Raw genomic sequence first — 25,121 nt, forward strand, 5'->3', positions numbered from 1 at the left:
TGTCCTGGCGGTGGCTGCAGTGTCTCCCTCCTTCTTCCTGTTTCCCCAATTCTCCTCTCTCCTTGTCCTGCCTATACTTCCTGACTGGTCACTGGCCATCAGTGTTTATTAGAGCGATATCCACAGCAATAATTATTAAGCATAGTGTGGTTTTTGCTAGGTGTGGTAACATGTGCCTTTAATCTCAGTTACTCAGGAGGCTAAAGCAGGTGGATTGCAAGTTCATTACAGGATGGGCTGCTTATTTGCTTCAAGTCCGGCCTAAAAATGACTCAGCAAAATCCTGCCTCAAATTTATAATCAAAAGGACTAGAAATGTACTCCAGTGATAAGTGCTTGCCTTGCATGGATGAGTCTCCCCATTACCCCCATTATTACCCCCATGTATCCCCATTACCACAAAACAGCAACACCAAAAAGAAAACAGCAGGCCAAAACTAGAAAGGACACTCTGTAAGGTGATATGCAAAGATACAGAGTGTCTGGAAATAAATCTGTAGGCATAACTGGAGATCAGAAAATTGCGGAATATGGCTTGCTTTTAGACTTTCCGTGATAAAAGATACTGCTTTTTTTAAATGTCTTATAAAAATAAAGAATATATGGTATGTGGCTATGTTTTGTTGGTTAGGTCTGTCAATTTGATACTTCTTAAAATGACTTGAGAAGAGAGTAGTAATGATGAATTAGATAAATTGACCTGTGGGCAAGTTTGGGGGAATTTTCTTGATTGTTAAATGATATAGGGAAACCCAGCTCATTGTGGATGCTACTATTTCCTAAGTGAGAGAAGAGAAAGCCAGCTGAGAGCAAAGATGTGTTGATTTTCTTTACTCTTAACTGTGGGAGGTTTCTGTCCTGATGTCTCTGAAATAATGGACTTAACCTGGAATTGTAAGTCAAATAAAACCTTCCTCTAAGTATTTTATCACAGCAATAAAAACAAAAAGTAGCACAGTGGTCCACAAAGCCAAAGATATTTACTGTTACTTAATAGAAAATTTGCGGACACTTGCTCTCTAGATCACTAAATGGCACTTTGAAATCATCAAATGCAAGGGTCTGAAAACATTTACTTTAAAGATTTTATTTTGTCACTGGCACTTTAAAAATGAATTAGAGAGACTGGAAAGATGGCTCAGCAGTCAAGAGCACTTGCTTCCTACTATCACAAAGAACCAAGGTTTGGTGATTTACAGCTGTCTGGAACTTCAGAAGCAGGGGTTCTGACACTCTGTTTGGGTCTCCTTGGGTACCAGGCACATATGTGGTGCATAGACATACATGTAGGCAAAACACCCATACACATACAAAAATGAGTTAGGGTAAAATTGTTGATTACTTTTATCCCCTGCACAAGATCAGGTCATAGTAAATCCCAGCATGGATGGAGAAGAGGGCTGTGATGTTCTGCCCTTAGCTGAGACGCTATTGGCAATTGATGGCTACTGGGAAAGGGAGAGTCAGGTTTGTACAGGGATTTAGCCTCTGAGAGACTCTCCATGTTCCAGTATATTTTCCTAGAGCATGCACATACTGGCAGCACTAAGTCGACTCCATGGGTTAAGAAAAAGAGAGAACAGGTGTGATGAGGAGGGGGAAGTGGTTGGAGGAATAGAGGAAGCATTAAAGAGTGGGGATTGGAGTGAATTGGAACAAAACATACATGTATGAAATTTTCAGTTAGTAAAAAGAAAATGTACTCGGAATGGACCTTTTCCTTTAACAAGGTGTAAAAGTTACGGGAGTATTTTTCTTACGTTATACAATGAGCCTTAACATTTTTGTTCATGTACATATTTATTTATTTATGTGTGGAGGTTAGAGGAGTTGTTCATTCCTGCCATTTAAATCCTGGGGATCAAACTCAGGTCATCAGGCTTGGCAGCAAGTGTTTTACTCTATGAGCCATTTCTGTGGCTCTATATGGGGAGCCTTTTTACTGATTCAGAAAACTCCTACTCCCAATAATGACAGCTTCCTTATAAGTGAGCTTCATTTTCCTGTAGTGATCATTAATGGAATTCTCATGGTGTTTGAGAGTTGACCCAGGACAAGAATTTCATAGCTTTATTTACACTCTTTACAAACATTTGTTTGAGACTGCAGTGATGGGACTGTAGAGATGACTCAGTGGGTTAGGAGCGCTGGCTGCTCTTGGAGAGGACCCAGGTTTCATTCCTGGCACCTACATGGTGACTCACGACTGAGGAGATCAATACTTTCTTCTGGCATCTGTGGGCATACATACATATGTGTGGGAAAAATACCTGTACATAAAATAAAGTAAAAATTGAAAGAAGACTATTGCAATGAGTTATAAAGCTGGCAGCAAGAATTAAGTTAGGTTAATTAATTAACTAAATTACCTTACAAGAGGTTATTCTAGCTATCCACTCTATTCTGTACCCTAACACAGCATGATAGACTAAGATAAAACTTGAAGAGGTTATTTTATTTTTGTGGTGTTTTTTTCCAAACTTTGTTGATATTTTGAGTGCTTTTAATGCTGTGATATGACATTGTTTTTCAAAATTAAATCAAATTCAGTAGATTTAATTCTAGTAGATTTAAATCTAAGTCACATTTACTGAATTTCTTCTAAAGCAGAAGTGATAACAATAGCAATTAGTTTTGACTTTATTATGTGTTGAGTATATTTGTAATAAATACTTTGTTTTCATCATCACAGCAACTCTGTGAGGTAGGCATAGTTTCCTCTTCCACCTTACAAATTGGGAAATGATCCTCTTTTCCTTTTATTTCTCTTTCTTATTCCTCTCCTTCCCTCACTCCCTCTTTCCTTTCTTTTCTCCTCGTCCACAACAAGGCCTCATATAGCCCAGGTTGATCTTGAATTTGTTTGTTATATAGCTGGTCTTGAATTCCTGATCCTCCTGCTTCAGCCTCTTGAATGCTGAATTCTATAACCTATGCCACTATGCTCAGATGGGAAAGAAAAGTTTCTGGAGTAATGTGTGGATAAGTAACTGTCCAAAATTACTCAGCTAATAGGAGTAGAAATTTTGACTTACAGTTTGTCATCAAAGACTTTGATCTTCTGTAATATAATAGGAGCTTCTGGGCTGGAGAGTTGGCTCAGCAGTTAAGAGCACTTGCTGCTCTTACAAAAGACCCTGATTCAATTCCCAGCACCCACATGGTGGCTTGTAAGTAACTCCAGTCTCAGAGGATCGGAAGCCCTCTTCTGACCTTCATAGGTGCCAGGACCAAACATGGTACACATGTAAACATGCAGAAAAAAAACACTCAAAGGCATAAAATAAGGAAATAAATAAATTTAAGAAATAATATGAGCTTCATGGAAAACAAAACAAAGGCTATAACTGTTATAGAACTTTCTTGTATTTGAATGGCTTCTATATATGTTCAAGTTAAGACATAATCAGCAGCTTTCTTGGTATTTCTGTTTTGAACTCCCAAGGATACTAAGAGAGATACAAGTTAATCAACTTTTTTTTTTTTTTTTTTTTTTTTTTTTTTTTTTTTTTTTTTTTTTTTTTTTATGCAGACTTGTAAAAAAGGCAAAAAAGGTCCAGCAGAAAAGGGTAAAAGTGGAAATGGAGGAGGAAAACCTCCTTCTGGCCCAAACCGAATGAATGGTCATCATCAACAGAATGGAGTGGAAAACATGATGCTGTTTGAAGTTGTTAAAATGGGCAAGAGTGCTATGCAGGTAACATTTATGAGATTCTTTGAAGTATTTGTGCATTTTAAACTCTAGTAACATATATAATACTGCCCTGATTTTGGTTTTCTTTAAAATAGTTATTCCTTCCCCAGGCCTCCTGTGTATTTATGTTTGCCTGTGTCATGTATGTGTGCATGTGCTCTATGGTGGGTGTGTGGAGTTCATTGTAGCTTGGTGAACTCATTCTTTTCCTTTCATCTTTATGGGGTCTTGGGAGAGCAGACCTAACATGGCCAGACTGGCTTGGCAAATGCTTCTATCCACTGAGACATCTTGCTGGTCCTCTTTTAAATTTTACTTATTATTATTGTGTCTAAGTATGGCATGCTTCGGTGTGTGTATACCATGATCTACATGTGGAAGTCAGAGTAGAGCTTTAAGCAAGCAGTTGGTTCTCTACTATGGGTTTCAGAGTTTAAACTCAGGTTAGTTTAAACTCCATGACAAGCACTTTTACTCACTGAACTATTTCACTGGCCCTTCCTTGATTTTTCTAATTGTATTTTAATAAATACAAAACTATGAATGTATTTATAATACCTTTTATTGGGAGGGTTGCTGGGACTCAAACTCAGAACCATTTATATTCTAGGCAAGTATTCTAACCACTGTACTAAAATCTCTAGGCCTCTGTGTCTTTGTGTCTGTCTGTGCGTGCGTGCGTGTGTTTTCTTGGTGCTTGAATGAGCCCTCTACCACTCAACTGCAACCTCAGGGCAAAGCTGTGTCTTGAGTCATTTTTTAAGTTTTAAGTTTTAAGGACATAAGGCAAATTAATTGGTTAAAAAAAAATGATGGGACTGGAGAGATGGCTCAGTAGTTAAGAGCACTTACTGTTCTTCCAGAGGTCCTGAGTTCAATTCCCAGTAATCACATGGTTGCTCACAACCATCTGTAATGAGATCTGGTGCCCTCTTCTGGCCTCCAGGGATACATGCAGGCAGAATACTGTATACATAATAAAATAAATCTTTAAAAAAAAGATGATATTGGGTTTGGCTATGAAGGTTCATGTTCCCCAGGATTTATATAGCTGCCATTAACAAAATGAAGTCTTGGTGGCTGGAGAGATGCTTAGTGTTTAAGGGTACTTATTACTCTTGCAGAGTGTCTTAGTCAATGTTCTATTGCTGTGAAGAGACACCATGACCACAGCAACTCTTATAAAGGAAAACATTTAATTGGGGCTTGCTTACCGTTTCAGAGGTTTAGTTCATTATTCTCATGTCAGGAAGCATGGAGGCACACAGGCAGTCATGCTAGCTACATCTGGATTCTGAAGGCACCAGAAAGAGTTCTACATCTGGATCTGAAGGCACCAGAAAGAGACAGACAGTGGGCCTAGCTTGAATATTTGAAACCCCCAAAATCCACCCCCAGTGACACACTTCCTCCAACAAGGCTACACACCTGTTAATAGTGCCATTCCTTGGTGACCAAGCATTAAATCTATGAGCCTATGGCGGCCATTCTAATTCAAACGACCACATAGAGGACCTGGCTGGGTTCAATTACTAGCACTCACATGTTGATTTACAAATACTTGTAGTTTCAGTGTCAAGGGATCTGAAGACCTTTTCTGACCTCTGCTGTCACTCTATGCACATTATTCTTATACACACACAGGCAACACACATAAAATAAAAATTAAAACAGTTGAGTTTGATTGGTGACTTAGTTACATTTCTACTGCTGTGACAACCATCACCAAGGCTACTCAAAAAATAAATAATTTTATTCAGGGCACATGGTTTTAGAAGGTAGTCTATCACCATCATGACATGGAGAATGGCAGCAGGTAGGCATGGCACTGGAGCAGTAGCTGAGAGCTTATTTCTGATCCACTAGCACAAGGCATGTGGGAGGGGGTGGGGAGTAAGCGAGCCAACTTGAAATGGCATGAAGTTTTGAAACCTCAAATCTTCCCTCCCGCGCACACCTCTTCTGACAAGGCTGTACCTCCTATTCCTTCCTAAATAGTTCCACCAACTAAGAACCAAGCGCTCAAATATGGGAGCCTATCAGGCCAGCTTTCATTAGAACCACGATAGAGGGAATTCTTAGTTGAGTGACCTAATGTTATTAGCCATTTAGTTAACTCATTCTTAATAAATATGCAAGGAATATATACTATCTTTTTGCTATTGTTTTGAGATGGAGTCTCTGTTAGGATGATCTTGAATTTTAGTAGGCTCAAACAATCCTCCTATCTGAGCCTCCTTAATAGCTGGGAATATAGACATATGCCATCATACCCTACCTGGAATATATGTATTTCATACAAGTATTAATTTAATGTTATAAGGAATTAACTTCATATAATTAATGCTAATCAGTATTAGATGCACAAGGATAGATTTTTTTGAAAAGTAGTTATTTAGGTTTTATGTTATTAATCAACTTAAATGCAAAATTTGCTTATATAATTATGTAAGTATTTGACTCTGTAATTAAGATGTAAACTATCAGTTGGGAGTAGTAAAGAAGATTTTCACATGCAAAAGAAAAATGCTTAGCCATTGTGCCTTTAGATCAACTCATAGCATTTCACAGGTTCATTTTTCTGTAGTTACATTTAGTGCTTAGAAGTTTTGTTGTTTAATGTTTTAATTGTAATTTGAGTACACTTCTTTTGCTGTGTTAGGATGAGTTGTCTGTCATTCATGGCATATATATACTGTTTTGTTTTGCTACTCTGTTAGTTTAAAAAGTATCCACTTCTGTTAAGATCTCCTTTTGCACTAGTTTTATCAAATGAGATATGTTTTTCTCAGCTGTATTGTATTCCACTTCATTATTTTCTTTTTTCTTTTTGTTATTATAATGTTTTGCTTTAATTAGTTAACACCTTAACACACACACACACACACACACACACACACACACACACACACACACACACGTTTTCTTTTTGGTCAGTACTGGAAATCAATCCTTAGACTTTGTGTGCTAAGCAAATGGCCTTACCACTGACTAAGCTACAAGTCCAGTCTTTTTATCTGGTATCCTTTATTTTTGTCAATTTCGGTGTTTTAGTTCATTTATATTACTACAAAATAACATGGACTACATAGCATATAAACAACAGAAATTGATTTCTCAAGTTATGGAGTCTAGAAAGTTTGGGATCAAGGCACTGGAAGATTTTCATGTCTATAAGGCCTTCTTTGTGGTTTATAGATAGACTCCTCTCATTGTGTCCTCTCTTGGTGGAAGGTACAAGACAGCTCTCTGGGACCTGTTTTATAAGACCATTAATCCCATTTGTGAGGGCTGTATGCTCTAATTGTCTTCTAAAGCCCTGTCGAACTTTCCTCATACTGTCACACTGGTGCTCAGGTCTTAACAACACGTGTGGTGTTGCAATGGTTGCAGTCACAGCAAAGTAGATGCTTCTGGTTTTCTCTAGTCTTCTGGGCTTTTGTTGACTATCTTAGGTCATCAAAGGTTTTTAGACTAACCTGCCTTGTACAGGGACCTGAGTTTGGCCCCCAGCAATGAGATAAAAGATAAGTAAAAAGTAAAAATAAAAACCTGAACAAACTGTTTCTGTCTGCTCCAGGGGACATTTCTAGTTACCTCCCTGGGGAATGCCCTAAAGCTCTTGTCCGCCTCTGGGAGGTTATGTGTATTACTCTTGAGTTACTTTCCTAAGGCCAGATTTTATCAAGGAAATCTGCTTTTTAGAAACTGGGTTTTCCTTACTCTAGTTTCAGCCTAGATTTCCTTATGGTATGCTTTCTATTTTTCAGCCACACTATGTGCTCTGTGCTTTGGTCTTTATTTCTTTAGATGCTTGGAATAGTTTCTTTTTTTTCCTTTCAAATCAATAGGACTGACTGAATTAAAAAAATCACTCTTTTAAAAACTTTTTAATTATGTTGTACTAGTGTTTCTGTGTGTGGGTATGTGCACTTGAGAACAAGTCCCCAGGGAGAGCAGAGACATTGGATCCTTTTGGAACTGGAGTAACAGGTAGTTGTGATCTGCGTGACGAGAATGTGAGGCATTAAACTCAGAGGTCCTCTATAAGAGCAGCGTGTGTTCTTAACCTCTGATCCGTCTCTTCAGCCTCTAAATGTCACTGTTTTGAAAAGCATTCTTAGGTACTGTCTTCACTTTTCCAATGTAGCATTTATTCTTACCTTACTCTTGACATATTCCATTAGCACTTTTATTTATCACATTATTAATGTGTGCGTATCTGACTCTGATTCCCCCTTTTCTTCTGTGAGATAGAATGTGCAGCTTGGTGGCCTGGAATTAGTGACTATCTTACCTTAGCCTCCTGAGTGCTGGTATTTATAGGCTTGTGCCCCCATGCTCTGTTCTGAATACGTTCTTAGTGTACTATTTGATTAGAAAATTTAGCTGTTTGTGATGCCATACACTTGTAATCCTAGTACCTGAAGGACAATGTCTGAAGGCTCCTTTGTTCCAGGCCAAGTTGGGCTACATAATGAATTCCAACTCAGCCTATAGTATATAGCAAGCATCCACCTCCACAGAATTTTTTAAACCACTTTTAGTGTAACAGCCTACATTTTTTTTATTTTTTAGATTGTGAAAGACTTGCATTCCTATTGTAAGTTGTCCTTGAATTTCAAGAACTTCTTATTGCTCTTGGGTGGTCTCTTTAAAATTTTATTGGACATTTTTGTATCTATATTGTTTAGTGTACCCTTATTCTTGTTAATATAGTGCTACCCAACCATAGCAATGCTTCTAGAATTCAGGCAGAACTATTTTGGAAAGACTTGTCTTTGCTCTATGTGACTTGTTGGTACTCATTGAATGTCTAGCATTAACACAGTTAGTTGTCCTATTCATCTAGAAGTTTCTTTACTCAGGCATGGTAAAATAGTCTCTGATAACTCAGAGGCTGGAGTCAGCCGGAGCTTTACCTATAAATAGCCTTCCCATGTGACTTGTACTTATTACAGTATATTGTCTGAGTTTAGAATCTTAAGTAGTATCCTATCCCCTAGCATTCCAAGAAACCAGTGCAGCTGTGTGGCTTCCTATGACCTAATTTTGAACATATTACTACACTGTGTTGAATGGAAAGAACACATAGACCCCTCACCTTTTATTGGGGAACAGGGAACAGTTTTTTAAAAACTTTAAACTATTACAGTTGTACAGTGTATTCTTTCATTTCTTTTTCTTGTATTAACCATTTTGGGAAAATGTTTCAGTACTTTTCTCAATTGTGCTGGTTAACATATATACTGTAATAAATATCTGAGATGATCAGCTTAAAAGGAGCAAAAGGTTATTTGAACTCAGTTTCAAAGTTTTCAGTCTGGTTATTTGTAGCCCTCTCCTCTTTGGGGCAATATTCATGTGTCATGTCATGGTGGGGAGAACATGGGATAAACTTGTTTACCTCACACCAGTCAGAAAACAGGAAGATACTGGTGTTCCATAATTTCATTTGAGGGTATGCCTTCAATTGCCTCAGACAATGTTAAAGTTTCAACTTTAACAGGAAGATACTGGTGTTCCATAATTTCATTTGAGGGTATGCCTTCAATTACCTCAGGCAAATGTTAAAAGTTTCAACCTCCTTCCAGTAAGTCCGAGTTGAGGACTAAACCTTTAACATTTAACACATGGATTCTTTCAGGGAGAGGGAGCAGAGTTTAGTTTTAGAGCATTTTCAGTCTCCCAGAAAGCAAGCTCATGTCCAATAGCAATAGCTTTCCAAGGTTTAGGCGGCCACTCGTTGACTTTGTGTATCTTCACTTGTTCTGTACAGTTTATATAAGTGGAATCATGGTTCTGTAAAGTCTCACCATGTTGTGGCATGTATTATGGCTATTCCTTTTGGCCAATTTGATGTACTATATGAACCTTCACTAGTTTGTTATATATTCCTACAGTCTTACACATTTGTTTTGTTACTACTTTCTTCTGTTTGGAATAGTGCTGTACAAGTGTTTCGTTAGGCATATGTTGTAATTTTTTTTGAGTAATATATACCTGAGTATCCAATTGCAGTGTCATATGGTAACTATATGGAACTTTTTGAGGGGTTTCTGAATAATTTCCAAAATGACTACCATTTTACATTCCTGCTAGCAATATTTTAGTGTTTCATCTTTCCACAGCTTCTACAATGTGTGTTACTGTAATTTCTAAATCTATAACCATTTTAGTAAGCAGGAAGTGGTTGCTTTTTGTTTTTTTCTTTATTTTTTCTTTGTATCAAACATCTTTTCATGTTTTTATTGGCCATTTGTTTATTGCCTTTACAGAACTGTGTATGTTTGGACTCGCTCTCTCTGTCTCTCTCACTCTTGCTCTCGCTTTCTCTCTCTTGTTCTCACTCTCTCTCACCCCCCCATGTCTGTGGTCTGCATGTATGTATGTGCACCACATGCATACCTGGTGCCCTCTAAGGTTAGAAGAGGGCATTGGAGCCCCTGGAGTTACACAGATGGTTGTAAACCACCATGTTAGAGCTGGGAATCAAACCCAGATCCTCTGGAAGAGCAGTAAGTGTTCTTAATCTCTCAACCATCTCTAGCTTTCACCTTGTCTTTTAAAAACAATGACTTAGCTGTGAAACTTCTTTATACATTTTGTGTATAGATACCTTGTCAGATATGCAGTTTAAAAAACATTTTCTTCCTTTCATGGACTACCTTTCATTTTCTTGATGAAACCTTTGAAATGTCAGAAGTTTTCACTTATAAATATTTTCTTGTATACTATTGAACTACTCCATTTTTATATTTTCTTCTAGTAGTTTTATAGTTTTTGCTTTTTTAAAGAAAGGTATCTGATCAATTTGAGTTAAGTAGTATATGTATGACATAAGGCAGTCTCCAACTTTATTCTTTTCTTTTACATGAAGATATTCAGTTGTTCCTGGGTCATCTGTTGACACTGCTCCCCAAATTGCATTTTCTTGGGATCCTGGAGACTAAATGTTATTGAATGACTCTGTTTTTCCACTGTTGTCTTTGTAGTAGGTTTGAAATCATGAAGCATGAGTCAACCCGTTTTTTTCCTTTTTATGCATGTGCATGTGTGTGTACACATGTTTGCATATTTGTATCTATGCAGGTGCACATATGTAGATATGTCAGTACATGTGCACATATATGACAAAAGTGTGTGCGGAGCTAGAGGACAGCCTCAGGTCTGTCACCCTCAGGAATGTTGTACACTTCTTTTGAGGCAGGGTCTCTCATTGGCTTGCAGCTCATCAGTTAGGCTAGACTTTCCTTCTATTTCTCTGCCTGCTCATCACAGGAGGACAAGTATATGGCACAAGCCCTGACAGTTTGTATATTTGTTCTGGGATTGAATTTAGGGCCTCAAGGTTGTGAGCTATCTCCCCAGGTCAGGCATTTTTTTTTTTAAATACTGATTTGGATATTTAGTTTTCATTGTAGCTAGGAATTTCAGGATTAGCTTTAATATGTGCAAATACATTAGCTGGAATTTTGATAGGAATTAGAGTGAGATAAGTATTGAGCATCTGATACTATTACCTCTCCAAATCTGTGAATTGTCTTTTTTATTTGTATTTAGCATTTAATTTGCTTTTTTTCTTTTAAAACAAACATTGTATTATTAGGGCTCACCATTGAAAAAGCTTTTGTTTTTTATCTCTTGATTCAGGCTTTTACCTCTTTTTTAAAAAAATGAAATTTTGTTTCTATTTAAAAATTTAAACTTGATTATTATATGATATTGAATATATTAGTAGAATTTATTCTGGCATTTGTGTGGCAGGTGTCATTCAAATTTTGCTTCTCTTTAATCCACCCTACCCTACAGTCATTTCTTTCAAACACTATTGATCACTTTTGTGCATTTTAATTGATTCTTAAATTTATTTTATTTTATTTTGGTTTTTCGAGACAGGGTTTCTTTTGTGTAGCTTTGTGCCTTTCCTGGAACTCACTTGGTAGCCCAGGCTGGCCTCGAACTCACAGAGATCCGCCTGCCTCTGCCTCCCGAGTGCTGGGATTAAAGGCGTGCGCCACCACCACCTGGCCTTAAATTTATTTTATTTATAATATCTTACTAAACAAAGAAAGAGGTGTGGCATTTACTTTTGTTTTTGCTCTCCAAACCCTTTAGTACTCAAACAGCTGAGGCACAAGCAATAAACACCATTTTTTGAATGTTAGAAAAAAAAAGTTGTTATGCTTTCAGCATCATATATCAAATTCCCCATCATTTCTTCATCCAGTTCATCAGCACTCTGGTCCATAGGTTGATTCAAGGTCTAAAGGCAGGTGGACAATGCTAGAAATACCTAACTTGTTGGTGATTAAAGGATCACGAAACCTGGACTTGGCCTAAGTATGTATACATAGTATACTATTAAGGGCATTTACACTACCTTTCCAGGCAGCTCTACCTAAAATGTTTTCAGTTAAGTAAAAACAGTGGCATCCAACAATACAATACACCTTTGCCCAAGGCAGCATGCCACCATGCACATTCCCTCTCCAGACTGCCCCTGGAGCCTTGCCTTCTGGCATCACTGACCAGCATCAAGGCTTCCTGGTTCCATCTATTTAATTTTATGTGAGAAGAGTGAGTGTTCAGCATTTGTTTTTGTGGAGAAAATAGTTGTCTTTAATCAAATATAGCTGGTGTTCAAAAGTGACAATGCTAAAGCCCCACATCTGTCATTTAAGAAATAAACTTGGCTTAATCACCCTTAGGGTAAAGACAGCATCCCCACCCTTTCCACTGCTAGGAACCAGGCCACCCAGAGCACATTGTAGAATACCTCTCCAAGCAGTTCCCTACCACTTTTCTGGGCCTTCTTTCCCCATCACTTTCCCACCTCCACCCTCCTCGTGGTCTTCTTACCCATATCTGGGCTGATGCAGGACATTCTTAGCAGTGCAATCAATCTCTGACCAGTCACCATTATGATGCTTGCAAATGGAGATCCTGCCAGCAAAGTAGGAAAGGGCTAATGGAAGAGATGTGTGTGCCTCCCGGTTTAGTATTCCACCAGAAAATACTAGAACAAGGTTCTTACATGAGGGAGGGGAATTGTCCAAAGCTGTTATCCACATGCCAAGCAGAGGCAGAAGCTAGCTAAAATCTCATTCCATGTCTAAGGCTATATCACCCTGAATGTGCAGAGGCATTTACTTTTTTATATAGAAAATTTTCGGGTGATATATTTCCTAGAATATTGTTAACGTCACAAAGAAACGATTACACTTTATAAAACTGAATACTATAACTTAGTTTTTGTTGCTTAAATTTTTAGATTTTTAAAACTGTGTATGTTTGTGCTTACACATGTGTACTCACATGGGCACATAATTTTGTCATGGTTAAAAACACAATATACTGCTATGACATTTGTGAAAAGGAATTTCTTTTTTATATAGAAAATAGAGGGTGACTATGCTTTAAGTGTGTGTATGTCTCTGTGTGTGTGCGTGTGTGTGTGTGTGTGTGTGTGTGTGTGTGTGTGAGAGAGAGAGAGAGAGAGAGAGAGAGAGAGAGAGAGAGAGAGAGAGAGAGAGAGAGAGAGAGATTGTGCTACATAAGCATGTATGTATGTAGGTCATGGCTTGGCTGTGGTGGTCATCATACAACTTTTGGGGGCTGGGCTGGGACTGGTTCTCGCTTTAATATTATTTGGGTCTTTGGGATTGAACTCAGATTCCCAAGCTGAGCACCAAGGGCCATTACCTACTGAGTGATCTCATTGGCTCAGTTTTTTTGTCTAATTCTGAATGAATGGAAGGTAGGTGATTTATTTTGTATTGTCAGCCAGTTAGTTTGAGTCTATTAAAATTAAAATCAAACTTTCTATTAAAAATATGCATATATTAAAGTAGTATGGTATTACATAATATTGAATTTTATGGCTTTCATTAGAATTAAAACTAATGATTTTTTTTTCTCTTTCTCTCTAGTCGGTGGTAGATGACTGGATAGAATCATACAAGCATGACCGAGATATAGCACTTCTTGACCTTATCAACTTTTTTATTCAGTGTTCAGGCTGTAAAGGTAAAATATATTTATTTTAGAATCATAAGTTCTCAAATAGCCACTTTTTAAAGAAATGTTATCCCTTCTCATGGAAAATAATGTTAAGGTAGTGAATTATTTGCATTGTATCTGTGCAAAATGTATAAGGAGAAAAGCAAAGAACAAAGCAAGAGAGAAAGTCTGTTGACAAAGGTATATTCACTGTGAAATTTATCTAAAAACTTAGCAATTTATAATGTTTAGGGTATTTTATTAGATTTCCTACTTTGGGCAACTGGTTTAGGTATGAGGAAATGGGACAAAAAGGGAGAAGGTAAATAAAGAGATATAGGTTTAGATGTTATGGTATAGAATAATAGAATGTAGGGATTAAAACTCATAAATTAATAGTCGCTAGAGAAATTGCACTTATTGTATGTTTAAAATTTTGTGGTATTTTACTTAATTTAAAAATATTTTGAAATAGGAGTGGGGAAAGAACAAAATACCTAGGGCAAAACTATTTAGGACAGACTTTTAGCAGTACAACAGAATTATGTAAATTGGTACATCATATGTACAGTCTCATCTGGATCACTAAGTAATTGAGTCAGTCATGATCATGGGTAGCTTCTGCTATCTCCTTTGTCTTTTATACTCATTTAAATTATAGCAGATACTTAAGTGGAAATATTTTTATGCACTTTTAGTGTTATTAGATTTTTAATGAGACTATTACTACCTCACACTAGCAGTGTGAGGACTAGAAATCTTGAGGGAACTATTGGCTTATAATATAATTAAAAGTTAAGATGTCTCTAGAAATGAGCCACTTATCTGTAGAAAATAAATATATAAGTAGCAAGTTTTAATTGTATGATATCTCTTTAAAAATATAGTAATTTTAGCTGGGTGATGGGTAGTAGTGCATGACTTTAATCCCAGCACTTGGCAGGCTATCCTGGTCTATCTACAGAGAGAGTTTGAGGATAGCCAGGGATACACAGAGAAATCCTATCTTGAAAACATATATATGTGTGTGTGTGTGTGTGTGTGTGTGTGTGTGTGTGTGTGTGTATGTATATGTGTATGTGTATATGTATATACACACATACATATGTAAATTTTAATTGGGGAAACAAGTAATACATTTTATTTGTGGTTGATTAGAATATGTAGTCTACATATTAAATCTTACTTATTTGTGATGGTTAAAATATATACACTTATTTCTCAAGCCTATGATCTTCATATTGTCATTAACTTGGTTAGTCTTGAGACTAAAAATTCTGCTCAAATTCCTGACTTTTTTGGACTACAGGTTTACACAAGAGCAGTCTTAAGAAATTTCAAATCCTGTCTTAACAGAGTAGGGAGAGCTGCCTAGTTTTTTAACAGATTAGGGAGAGCTGTCTAGTTTCCTTGACTTATCTACATAAAACTAGCTGCTGTTTCATGTTTTATCTGCTTTAATCTAGTTTGAAAACTGTGGTTAAGAAGAATTTTGAAAGTGTTCTTCCTTTATTAGACTCATCCTTTATCTGGTGTTGCTGTGTCTTCAAATAAGAAGTTGAATACCAGGACACTTATTAGAAGGAAACCAGATTGTTAATATTTTTAAAACTTTAATGTGGTGAACACTTAAGTTATTGTAGATTTGGGCACTCGTGTAATATTTGTTGGTTTTATAACTAAGTATTTTCCATATACTGGAATTCGTTCTTTTTGGAGAATTCATTTGTAAATGGATTAGAAGTTTTTCTGTGCAATCATTTAGTTTAACCATTTTTGTAGAATTAGGGTTATGAGGATCATCATTCACTTTTCATTTGATTCTAATATGATGTTTCTGTAGTTATCATCCAGTTAGGGATCCTTGGCTGTACAGAGAGTGACTCTAAGCTGGTGTTCTGTTCATTTTGAGGCCAATTCAGATTTTTGCTGTTTTCTTGCTTGCTTGGTCCTTTTTGTTGGCCGGGTTTTGGCAGTTTCACTTCATGTCTTTACATCTTCAGACTGTGGCTCTGGCCTTAGGTTCTGATGGTGACTTCACAAATGCATCAGAATTCAGGCTCTGCATTTGGTGCCATCTGTATTTCTTGACCTTTGCTTTTCTGCTTATTTTTGGATTTCAGACTATCATGTGGTTTGTGAGGCGGTAAGCAAGCTTATGAAATGGGGATTGGCGATAGTATTCATCAGGATATTTACTGTGTTCTACCTTTAATGATTTATGTCCTTCCCATCTCCCTTTCAAATTTTCAGGCATTCAATTTATAGTTTTATTTGTTTGGACTATTTTATTAGAACTTTGAGAATGTTATAGATTGTGCTTTGGTCACACCCTCCACTTCCTCCCGGATCCATCCCCTCTTCTTACTCACCTGTTCTTTTTTTTCTTCCATTGAAATTCACCAAACCGAAGTTGTACTGTCAAAATGTTCTTGAATGTTTGGCCTGCTGAAGCATGATCAGCTTACTGGGGGGCTCTAGTCTTTAAGAAAACCAATTTTCCCTCACCCAGGTTTTGTGTATACTGTCTGAATCACCGTGAGTGCAGCTACTCTGTCATGTACAAGAAAATTGTAGTTATCCACCATCCTTGTCTCATGTTCTTTCTGCTCTTCTTCCACAATGATACCCAGATCTTGGGAGGAGGGAGATCACTATATATGTTCAATTTAGGACTGAGTATTTTATAGTCTCTTACTGTCTGTACCTAGGCCAGTAGTTCTCTGTGTTGATCACCACCCCCAAATAATAAATCTGTGATATAATGGGAAGTCATTGGGAGTTACTTTAATAATATGTGCATTTAGCAGAGTGATAGTAATAGCTTCTCTCTTAGAGTCTATGGCCTGTCTAGCCATCAGTTCTTTGTCTGATAATGGTTTCAGGTATTGGTTTCATATTTTGTATGGTAAGATTGATTATTTTTTCCTTCCATAGCACACATAGCACCTTGTAGCACTATGAAAACTAGCCAGTAGGGGTGAATCTTCCAGCTCAGTACACAGTGGTGTAAAGGCTTAGACGGGAGTAATGGGATAAAAAGGATTAAATTGGATGGAGCAGGCGGGGCAGGATAAAGGAGGGAGTATAGGGAGGAATAAATGACACTAAAGGCTTTTAGAAAAAAAATAATGGAAACCTACTTTGTAGAGTCTTCTTAATTTTGCACACACTGCCACGTAGGGTGAGAGAGGGAGGGCAGAAGGAATGGAGGGAGAGAGGCAGACAGGCAGGCAGGCTCACATGTATATAAAGAGTTAAATGGAGATACTTGACAATGGGGCAACAATGCCTCTACCGAACAAAATAGGCTACATAGGCTAAGAAATAAAAGGCCATTGTTAGGAATGGGTTAGTTCTTTTGGTGTGGTTGAGTGGCAGAACCCTGCCCCTACTCATGTTCATGCCCAGTTCAGCAGGTGCCAGTGCTCCCGGTTGTCCTCTTGAACTTAACAGTGGGACCCTATTGCTGAAGATATCTTTACCGATTTCAACATCCACTAGACTACTGGACCTATCTATAACTTCTGACACTTAACTATAGCCTGATTAGAGGATGTCAGTATATAGTTGGTTTGTGCATAGTATTGTCTAAAGGGGGCATGGTTAAAGGGAATTGTGCCTCTCACTTTCCCTTGTCTTTATCCTCAAAATTTATCCTCAATATTTCAAGTGTCATCATTGTTTATGTTAAAGAGGCAAAGTTCATAAAGTCATCCTTTTATAGATAGCGGATAGAACATCTAGATATTTAAAATTTTTAAAATGGTCCGTACCAAATAAGTACAGGTTTTTTTTTTCTTGTCTTTATTGCCTATATAATGATTCAGTATCATGGCTTCAGGATACTATGAATAGGTTATATTCATATATGACACAATTTTACACGAGGAATGGGAGTACCCAAGAATTGTAACATCCTATTCCCCATGAATACAGAGGGACAATTGCATTATAGCATATCATGGCATGAGTAAAGTAACACAGGTAGTAATGTTCAAAATTGTACTAGGAAGAACCATACCTGTCAGCAGTGTGTGGTTAATAAGTAGGCTTTTATTGTGAATGTAGACTTAGATGTGCTATTTTGTGTTCTCTGTATGTAGTTCTTTTATTACTCCTATATTAACTTCTGATACTTGGGAATTCCAGGAGTTGTCACAGCAGAGATGTTTAGACATATGCAGAACTCTGAGATAATTCGAAAAATGACTGAAGAATTTGATGAGGTAACATTCTAGATGTTTTAATAATTATATTCATGCCAATTGTGACTTAGCATTTACATATTTTTAAGTGCTAATATTGTCGATGTTACTTATGGTGTTAATTAGATAGTAGCTGTGCGACCTCAGGTGAGTTGTCTTAGCATCAGCTCATTATCTGTGAACGGGGATATTCATAGTTTGGTTGTACAGCTGCTCTGAAAATATTTGAAAATTGCATATAGCAAGAACTTAATAATGATTGTTATCACAATAAAAATCAGGCAAGAACATAATTTAGAATATGCCATTCTGAAATATTGAAAAAGGAATATTTGTTCAAATATTTGAGTAACTAGGTAGTTTAGCTAAAGAAATGTATAGATTATTACATAAAAACGTATATTTCAACTCTATGGACAAAAAAATAGTATATATTGGAGTTGATTATCACATTGATGTCATCAAAGTATTGTTACCAATAAGTCATTGGTAAATTTACTAAAGCGAAAACTTTTTCAGGACAGAAATTTGTGTCTGTTTTATTCATAGCTGTATTCCAGCACCAGGAGTTTTACGCTTCTAAAATGACTTGAATTTTCAAGTAGAAACACTTGTCTCACTTGTTTTATTTGGTCATTTTTTTTCTTGCTCTGTCTAATGAAAAAGCTTTCAGCTATCATTCTAAGAGATAGATGAGTTGTTAAAATGGTTTGATGCCACTAAGTGCTATTAATCAGTCCTTTAGTAACAGGAAGGTATTTATGAGCAATGGTTTTTTTTTTTTAATCTTTTGATAATAAATGTTTTAGTGAGGAACTTCTTAGTAAAAGAAAACAAGGGTTTGAGTTAATCATCTTGAAATATGATTAGAAAATCTCAGCAAACCAATTTGTTCACAACTGTATTTCAATATAGTTGACTAAATGAACTCATCAGTAGCTCAGTGTCAACAGTGTGCATTTAACATGATGTAGACCCTGGATTTAATCCCGCTTGGTCCAAAAAAAATAAACAGAAGGGAATTCTTTTATGTAGTGTACCAGGACCATATTCTCAACCACAGTTGAACTTGTATATAGCATGAGTTAAATAAATTATGAAGTTAAACATTAAAAACAATAAACTGTATGATCAAATTGATTTTAAATCATTTTGTTTCTATTGTCAGAGGCTCTTTTGCAGTTTCCATATACTATTGGTCCCTGCTTTAAGTATTTATTTAAATATATTTATATATGCATGCATGCTATGGATGAAACCTAGGGCCTTACTCAAGGCACATGCTCTATTACTAAGCTGAACCCTCAGCCTAGAACTTAACTTTTAATGATTCTGGAGACTATCAGTTTAAGTTCAGAATGATGAATGCCCCCATTTTTATACAAAGGAAAACCTGAGTGCTGCCTTTGGACAACTGTAGTACTTGCATTTCCTTTTCTCTTTTATTTAATTTTGTTTTATTGTTTGGTGCTTGGGGTCAAATTTAAGTCCTTACTCATGGTAGCAAGTGTTTTACTGCTGAGCTATACCCCAGCTTTCATTTGTTAAATTAGGTAGTTGTTTAGGCCTGTTGACTATCTGGTGTCTTAAAGCTAATAAAAAAAATTAACTGCTTTTTGATTTATGTATTATTCTATTTAACTGGCTGAGAGTACAATTTTTTTATTTCAAAACTGAAGATATAATTTTGGTTTGTTTTTGTTCTAAAGAAACTTAGTAGGTATATTTGTACTTTTCAGAAGAATGTTTTACTTTGATGAGGGAATACTTAATATTTTTAACATCAGTAATTGGTATTTAATTTTATTGATTAAAGTGAAGTCTATTAAAATGTCTACTTTGATCTTAAATAAAAGGTCAGTGTTCAAAGAGGAATGCATCTATGCATATTCTTTTGCTTTCTTTGTGAATTTATTATTGAAAAAGAAGGTAAGATAAAGTAGTATTTTCATGCTTTTGCCTGGGGTACATTAAAAGGCAATTAGTGAAGTTGTGAACTTGAAATGAATTGCTGTTTAAAAACTTTTTTTTAGGATAGTGGAGATTATCCACTCACCATGGCTGGCCCTCAATGGAAGAAGTTCAAGTCCAGTTTTTGTGAGTTCATTGGTGTATTAGTACGGCAATGTCAATATAGTATCATATATGATGAGTACATGATGGATACTGTCATTTCACTTCTTACTGGATTGTCTGACTCACAAGTCAGAGCATTTCGACACACAAGTACCCTGGCAGGTTGGTATTTTGAAATAGTTTGTAGACATTCCTTTCGGTTAGAGACAAGAAAGATTACCATCAAAGAGGAAACAAGTAATAATACTGTGAATTCCCTTTTCTTTTAAGTATTGTTGAGACAACATCTCAGTGTATAGTTCTGAATGGCGTGGAATTCACCATTCAGATCATGCCTCTGTGTCCTGAGTGCTAATTTTTTTTTTTTTAATATAGGGACCAGTAAGTTAGTATTCACTGTCTTCTGCCTAACTTGAACTATTGGGAATTGATTGGTATTTTTATTATTGATTCTTTTCTCCAGCTGTTAAATAGCTTGCAGCAGAAAGATGCCCAATAGCCACAAATAAAGATGTGCTGTTGCTTTGTTATATCACTTAATATAATGAATGTATGGCAGGTGGTCTGGAATATGGTAAAGAAAAAGTCAGAGTTAGCAGATTTTTATACTAAAGATTTATGCATTAAAAATACCAGACAAAACTAGTCCCAAGATTAGTTACAAAAAGTAGAGATCTAGAGAACTTTCCATGAAAAAGCTTTTTGTTAATTGTCATTTCATTGTGTGTGATGTGTGCATATGTACATATCTATGCCTCTTAACAGTGATAAACAGCAGGAAAACTGAAAATGGATACTTAGGAAACTTTTAAACCAAAATAATTTGATGTGAGACAGTTAAATTTGGATATGGTGGCTTGTGTCTATAATCTTTGTACCTAGGAGGCTGACACAGGAGGATTGTCATGAGTTAGAGGCCAGACTGGGCTATATAGTCAATCCTAGGCTAGCATGGACAACAGTGTAAGACTGTCTCAAGAATTCTTTTAAAAATAGTATTTGGTTCTTCCTACTTTTGATAGAAGGATGGTAAAATAAATACTATATAAACTCTAATTTACTTAGAAGATAAATCACAATCTTTAAAGATCATCGTAAGAAACATTTTCTAGAATAGTGGCAGATAAATATATTCTGGACTCAAGTTTCCATTGTTTTGAATTCCAGTTGAACCTGAAATTATGTAATATAGGAGAGATTTCTTTGTTTTTTTTTAACATATTTTATTTTATATGTTTGAGTGTTTTTTTCTGCATATATGTCTGCATACCATGTATACCTGTTGTTTGGGGAGGACAGAGGAGGGTTTTGGATTCCCTAGAACTGGAGTTCCAGATGGCTGTGAGCTGCCATATAGACGCTAGTAATTTAATTTGGGTCCAATGAAAGAGTGTCCAGTGCTCTAAACTGCTGAGCCTTCTCTCCAGCTCAAAGAAAAATTTCCTAATGTTTTTGAGTTTCAATTTCCTTAGCTCTTGTTTAGATAATCCAATTCATGAAAAAGTACTAAGCTAGGCAGTTTACTGACAGATATTCCATACATTAAGTGCTGTTGTCAACTTTGTGGCAGTTATTCTTTATTTTGGACAAAAAGCAGAATAGCTGGTTTTTGCTTAATTTTTCGTAATTTGATCTTGTTAATACAATTTTGCACCTATTATACTAATTTCCACATTTTCTCCTTTAAAATCTAGCTATGAAGTTGATGACCGCTTTGGTAAATGTGGCACTAAATCTTAGCATTAATATGGATAACACACAAAGACAGTATGAGGCAGAACGGAATAAAATGATTGGAAAACGAGCCAACGAGAGGCTAGAACTCCTGCTACAAAAGCGTAAAGAGGTAAACTCTAGTATTAAATATTTAGGCTATTAATATGTAAGCAACCATTAATTACAACTTGTTAGGCTTAGATAATCTTTAAAGTTTTATTTATTTTGTTGGTGGTGAGGATTGAATCTAGGACCTTATGAATACCACATATGTGCTCTACCACTGAGCTACAAGGAAGATTCAAACATTGTTTTATGCACCCGACGCCGTTTTATTAAATAGCCATGCCAACAATACCTCATTGTACATTTTCTGTGTAGACTACTATTGAGTATTGTGTTTAAGTAAGATAACTTGGATTGGTCTGGAAAGTTATCTAAGCCTTAGTATTATTCATGTTACTGACAGACTTTGTCCTGACTGTCTTCCTCAGCTTATTGATAGGATGAAAATGAGAGTTCAGAGTTAATCTGAATTCCATTTGTAAAATGACTTAAAACTGTTTTTTAGAACTTTAAGTCATTCATTTCAGAACAGTAGGAACTGCTTGGTTTTCTGCTCACCAAATTCATTTTCAAATGAGGAAATTCAGTTTTAGTTTTATACTAAACAATGATAAATAAAATCTTTTGATACTGCATTTGTAACTTAAATTCTTTCTTCATTGCTGATACAATGGTTTTCTATTTCACAAATGAGATTTAAAATTTTGCATAATCAAGGAAAATGTAATGTAGTTGAATTCAGATAGTTTTCATGATAAATTTACAGACCCTATCTTTTTTGACCCTCGGATTTTTTTTTAAGAAGTAGAAGCTAAAATTTTAAATTGGTTATTTAGGGATTAATAAAAAAATTAGCTCAATAAAGCTAAGAAAAGTAAAGGCAAACCAGGCAGTAGTATTTTATGCCTTTAGTCCCAGCCCTTGGGAGGCAGAGTCAGGTAGATCTCTGTGAGTTTGAGGCTAACTCTACAGAGTGAGTTTCAGCGTGATACAGAGAAAGCCTTTTTCCAGGGCAGTAGGGAGAAGAAAAAGAAAGAAAAGTAAGAGACACCTAATTATTTAAATTTTTATATTGGTGTATGCATATAGTTGAGTTGTGAAACTAGAATGAATGATGAGGTTAATAGAGAACACATGAATAAAAGGGGAACTACTGGTGTGAAAAATGTCTAAGTGCCGGGGGAAATTGAGGGGTTAGAGTGGGGAGGAATAACAACAGAAAGAAGTCATGAATAAAAATTCCATAATGAAACCTATTACTTAGTATGATGATTTCAAAAAAGTAACACAAGATTTACAGAGGACAAATTTGTTTTTATGTCCCTCATTTTTTTAATGTACTTTGAAATGAAGAATTAATGTATCTATACCTTAATTTACTTAATACACTTTATTGATAGGTTCATTCTAAATGCAAAGTATATTTTATGCCCATAGTCTTGGATAAATTGTTAACATCGAATGGACAGGAAATTTTATAAGTACTTGAAATTAAAATTTCCATACAAATAAGCCAAAGGATACACTTATAGCTCAGTGATGAGTGCCTTTGTAACATGTGGGAAGCCTCGGACTCAATCATAAATGACCCCTTTTTCTAGATTAGCATTATGTAAGTTTTGTTTCATCTCTTTGCAGTCTTCTCTTTGCTTCCTTCCCTCTCCTTCCTCTCCCCATCCCTCCTTCTTCCCTCCCCCTTTTCTATACAGGCCTGTCCTCCTTACCTTTCTTTCCTTTGTCATGGAAGAGCTGCTATGCTAGGCAAATGTTCTATTGCTGATGTACATCCTTGGTCTATGGCTAAGATTTGAAACATTCAAAATTACAGCCTGACTATATTAATGAATGTAAATGAGTAAATATAAATACAAGCCCATCTTAGCAACATTTGGAAATTCAAGATATTACTCATACAGAGAAGAAACACGTTCTAGAAAATCATGTGAAGTAATATAAAACTTAATTTTAATATTATGATTGTAAAACAATATTCCGTAATTATAAATTTATATTTTAAATTTAATTTTATATTATGATTATGAGACAATATTCCTTAGATTGTTAAAACAATATTCAATTAATTGTCAAACTACAAAATGAAAATGTATGTGAGTAAATATGTATATTTGGAATAAATTAATCAAGATTTAAATTGTTACTTATTATTTCAGGTCAGTATTTCTTTCCTGAAAACAATTTAGTAGCAATACAATATTTATACTTATTTTACCTTTTTTAATGTTTTGAGCAGGCATTAGTTCATATGACACTTCTTTTTCATAAGATTTAGAATGAAAAATTCTTACATGTTTTTTGATATGAACACTCATTATGTAGTAGAAATACATGAGCCTTTATTGTACAATGGAAATTCATAAGCAGTTGAAAAAATAATCTACTAGCCAAATTTTAGATGTTATGTCATATATTTCAGGAATTAAGGGGTGTTACTGGCTTGTTATTTAACTTTTTTTTTTCTCTGTGGTTACTTTTGTCCAGTAGAATAAAAAGATGTAGTCACCAAGTACTGGTAAAATCTTATATTTATTGTTACTTATAACAACCTTTAAGTGTTTTTTTTTTTTGGTTGTGCTCCTTTGCAATTCAAAAGAAATGGTATGTTGTTCTTTATAGCTTCAAGAAAATCAAGATGAAATAGAAAATATGATGAATGCAATATTTAAAGGAGTGTTTGTACATAGATACCGGTAAGTCAAGACTGTTTGTTTGTTTGTTTGTTTGTGGTTTAGACAGTACAAATTAAGGAAAAGAGTCTTATAGTAAACTAAATGTTAGAAACTGAGTAAGTTTGGGAAATTGATTTTACTGCTCAGACGTTGATACTTCCTATCTGAATAAAGGGCAGTGCTCTGCCTGACTTAGAGTCCAGCAAATGGAAAGTACTCTATTATTTAGTAAGGATACAACAAAATACTTAAAACACTGTAGGATATATTGTGTTGCTAGATTGCATGTGCTAATTCCTCTCTCTTCTATTTAATTTCACTGGGAAGATTTGGATTAGATAAAAGTAAGATGCTTCATTTTGTTATTTTGTATTAGCAGATGATAAAGGTAATCTTAGCATAATTTATAACATATTCACAAACATTGGAACCATTTTTATTCAGTCTGATTTCCTCAACTTGGTACTTACTGAATCTATTTAATACTTATTTTATAATATTCCCACATTAACTCTTGCAGTTTTCTTTCTTTGGCCACTATTCTCTTAGATTATTCCCTTATCATATTCATGTTTATTGATTATTTTCGTTTCCTAAAACATTTGTCCTGTGTGTTAATCCTTTGCCTTCAATGACTCACCATTATAAAAAAATGAACTCAAAATGGGTTAG

The 25,121-nt window shown here is 35.6% G+C and overlaps 1 protein-coding gene across 6 annotated transcripts in view; it reads left to right on the plus strand.

Annotated features, from left to right (window-relative positions):
• The window catches only part of Stag2 (stromal antigen 2), a 141,166-nt gene that overhangs the window by 65,399 nt on the left and 50,646 nt on the right, over positions 1 to 25,121 (plus strand). For all 6 annotated transcript variants that reach the window (XM_028881632.2, XM_028881628.2, XM_028881630.2 and 3 more), the window contains exons 4-9: positions 3,533 to 3,697; positions 13,627 to 13,723; positions 17,849 to 17,925; positions 19,938 to 20,142; positions 21,675 to 21,826; positions 24,397 to 24,470. In XM_028881632.2, coding sequence (XP_028737465.1) covers positions 3,533 to 3,697; positions 13,627 to 13,723; positions 17,849 to 17,925; positions 19,938 to 20,142; positions 21,675 to 21,826; positions 24,397 to 24,470 — 770 coding nt within the window. The remainder of the gene's footprint in view (positions 1 to 3,532; positions 3,698 to 13,626; positions 13,724 to 17,848; positions 17,926 to 19,937; positions 20,143 to 21,674; positions 21,827 to 24,396; positions 24,471 to 25,121) is intronic.

Source organism: Peromyscus leucopus, chromosome X (assembly GCF_004664715.2).
Source record: "Peromyscus leucopus breed LL Stock chromosome X, UCI_PerLeu_2.1, whole genome shotgun sequence".
NCBI classification, from domain to species: Eukaryota; Metazoa; Chordata; class Mammalia; order Rodentia; family Cricetidae; genus Peromyscus; species Peromyscus leucopus.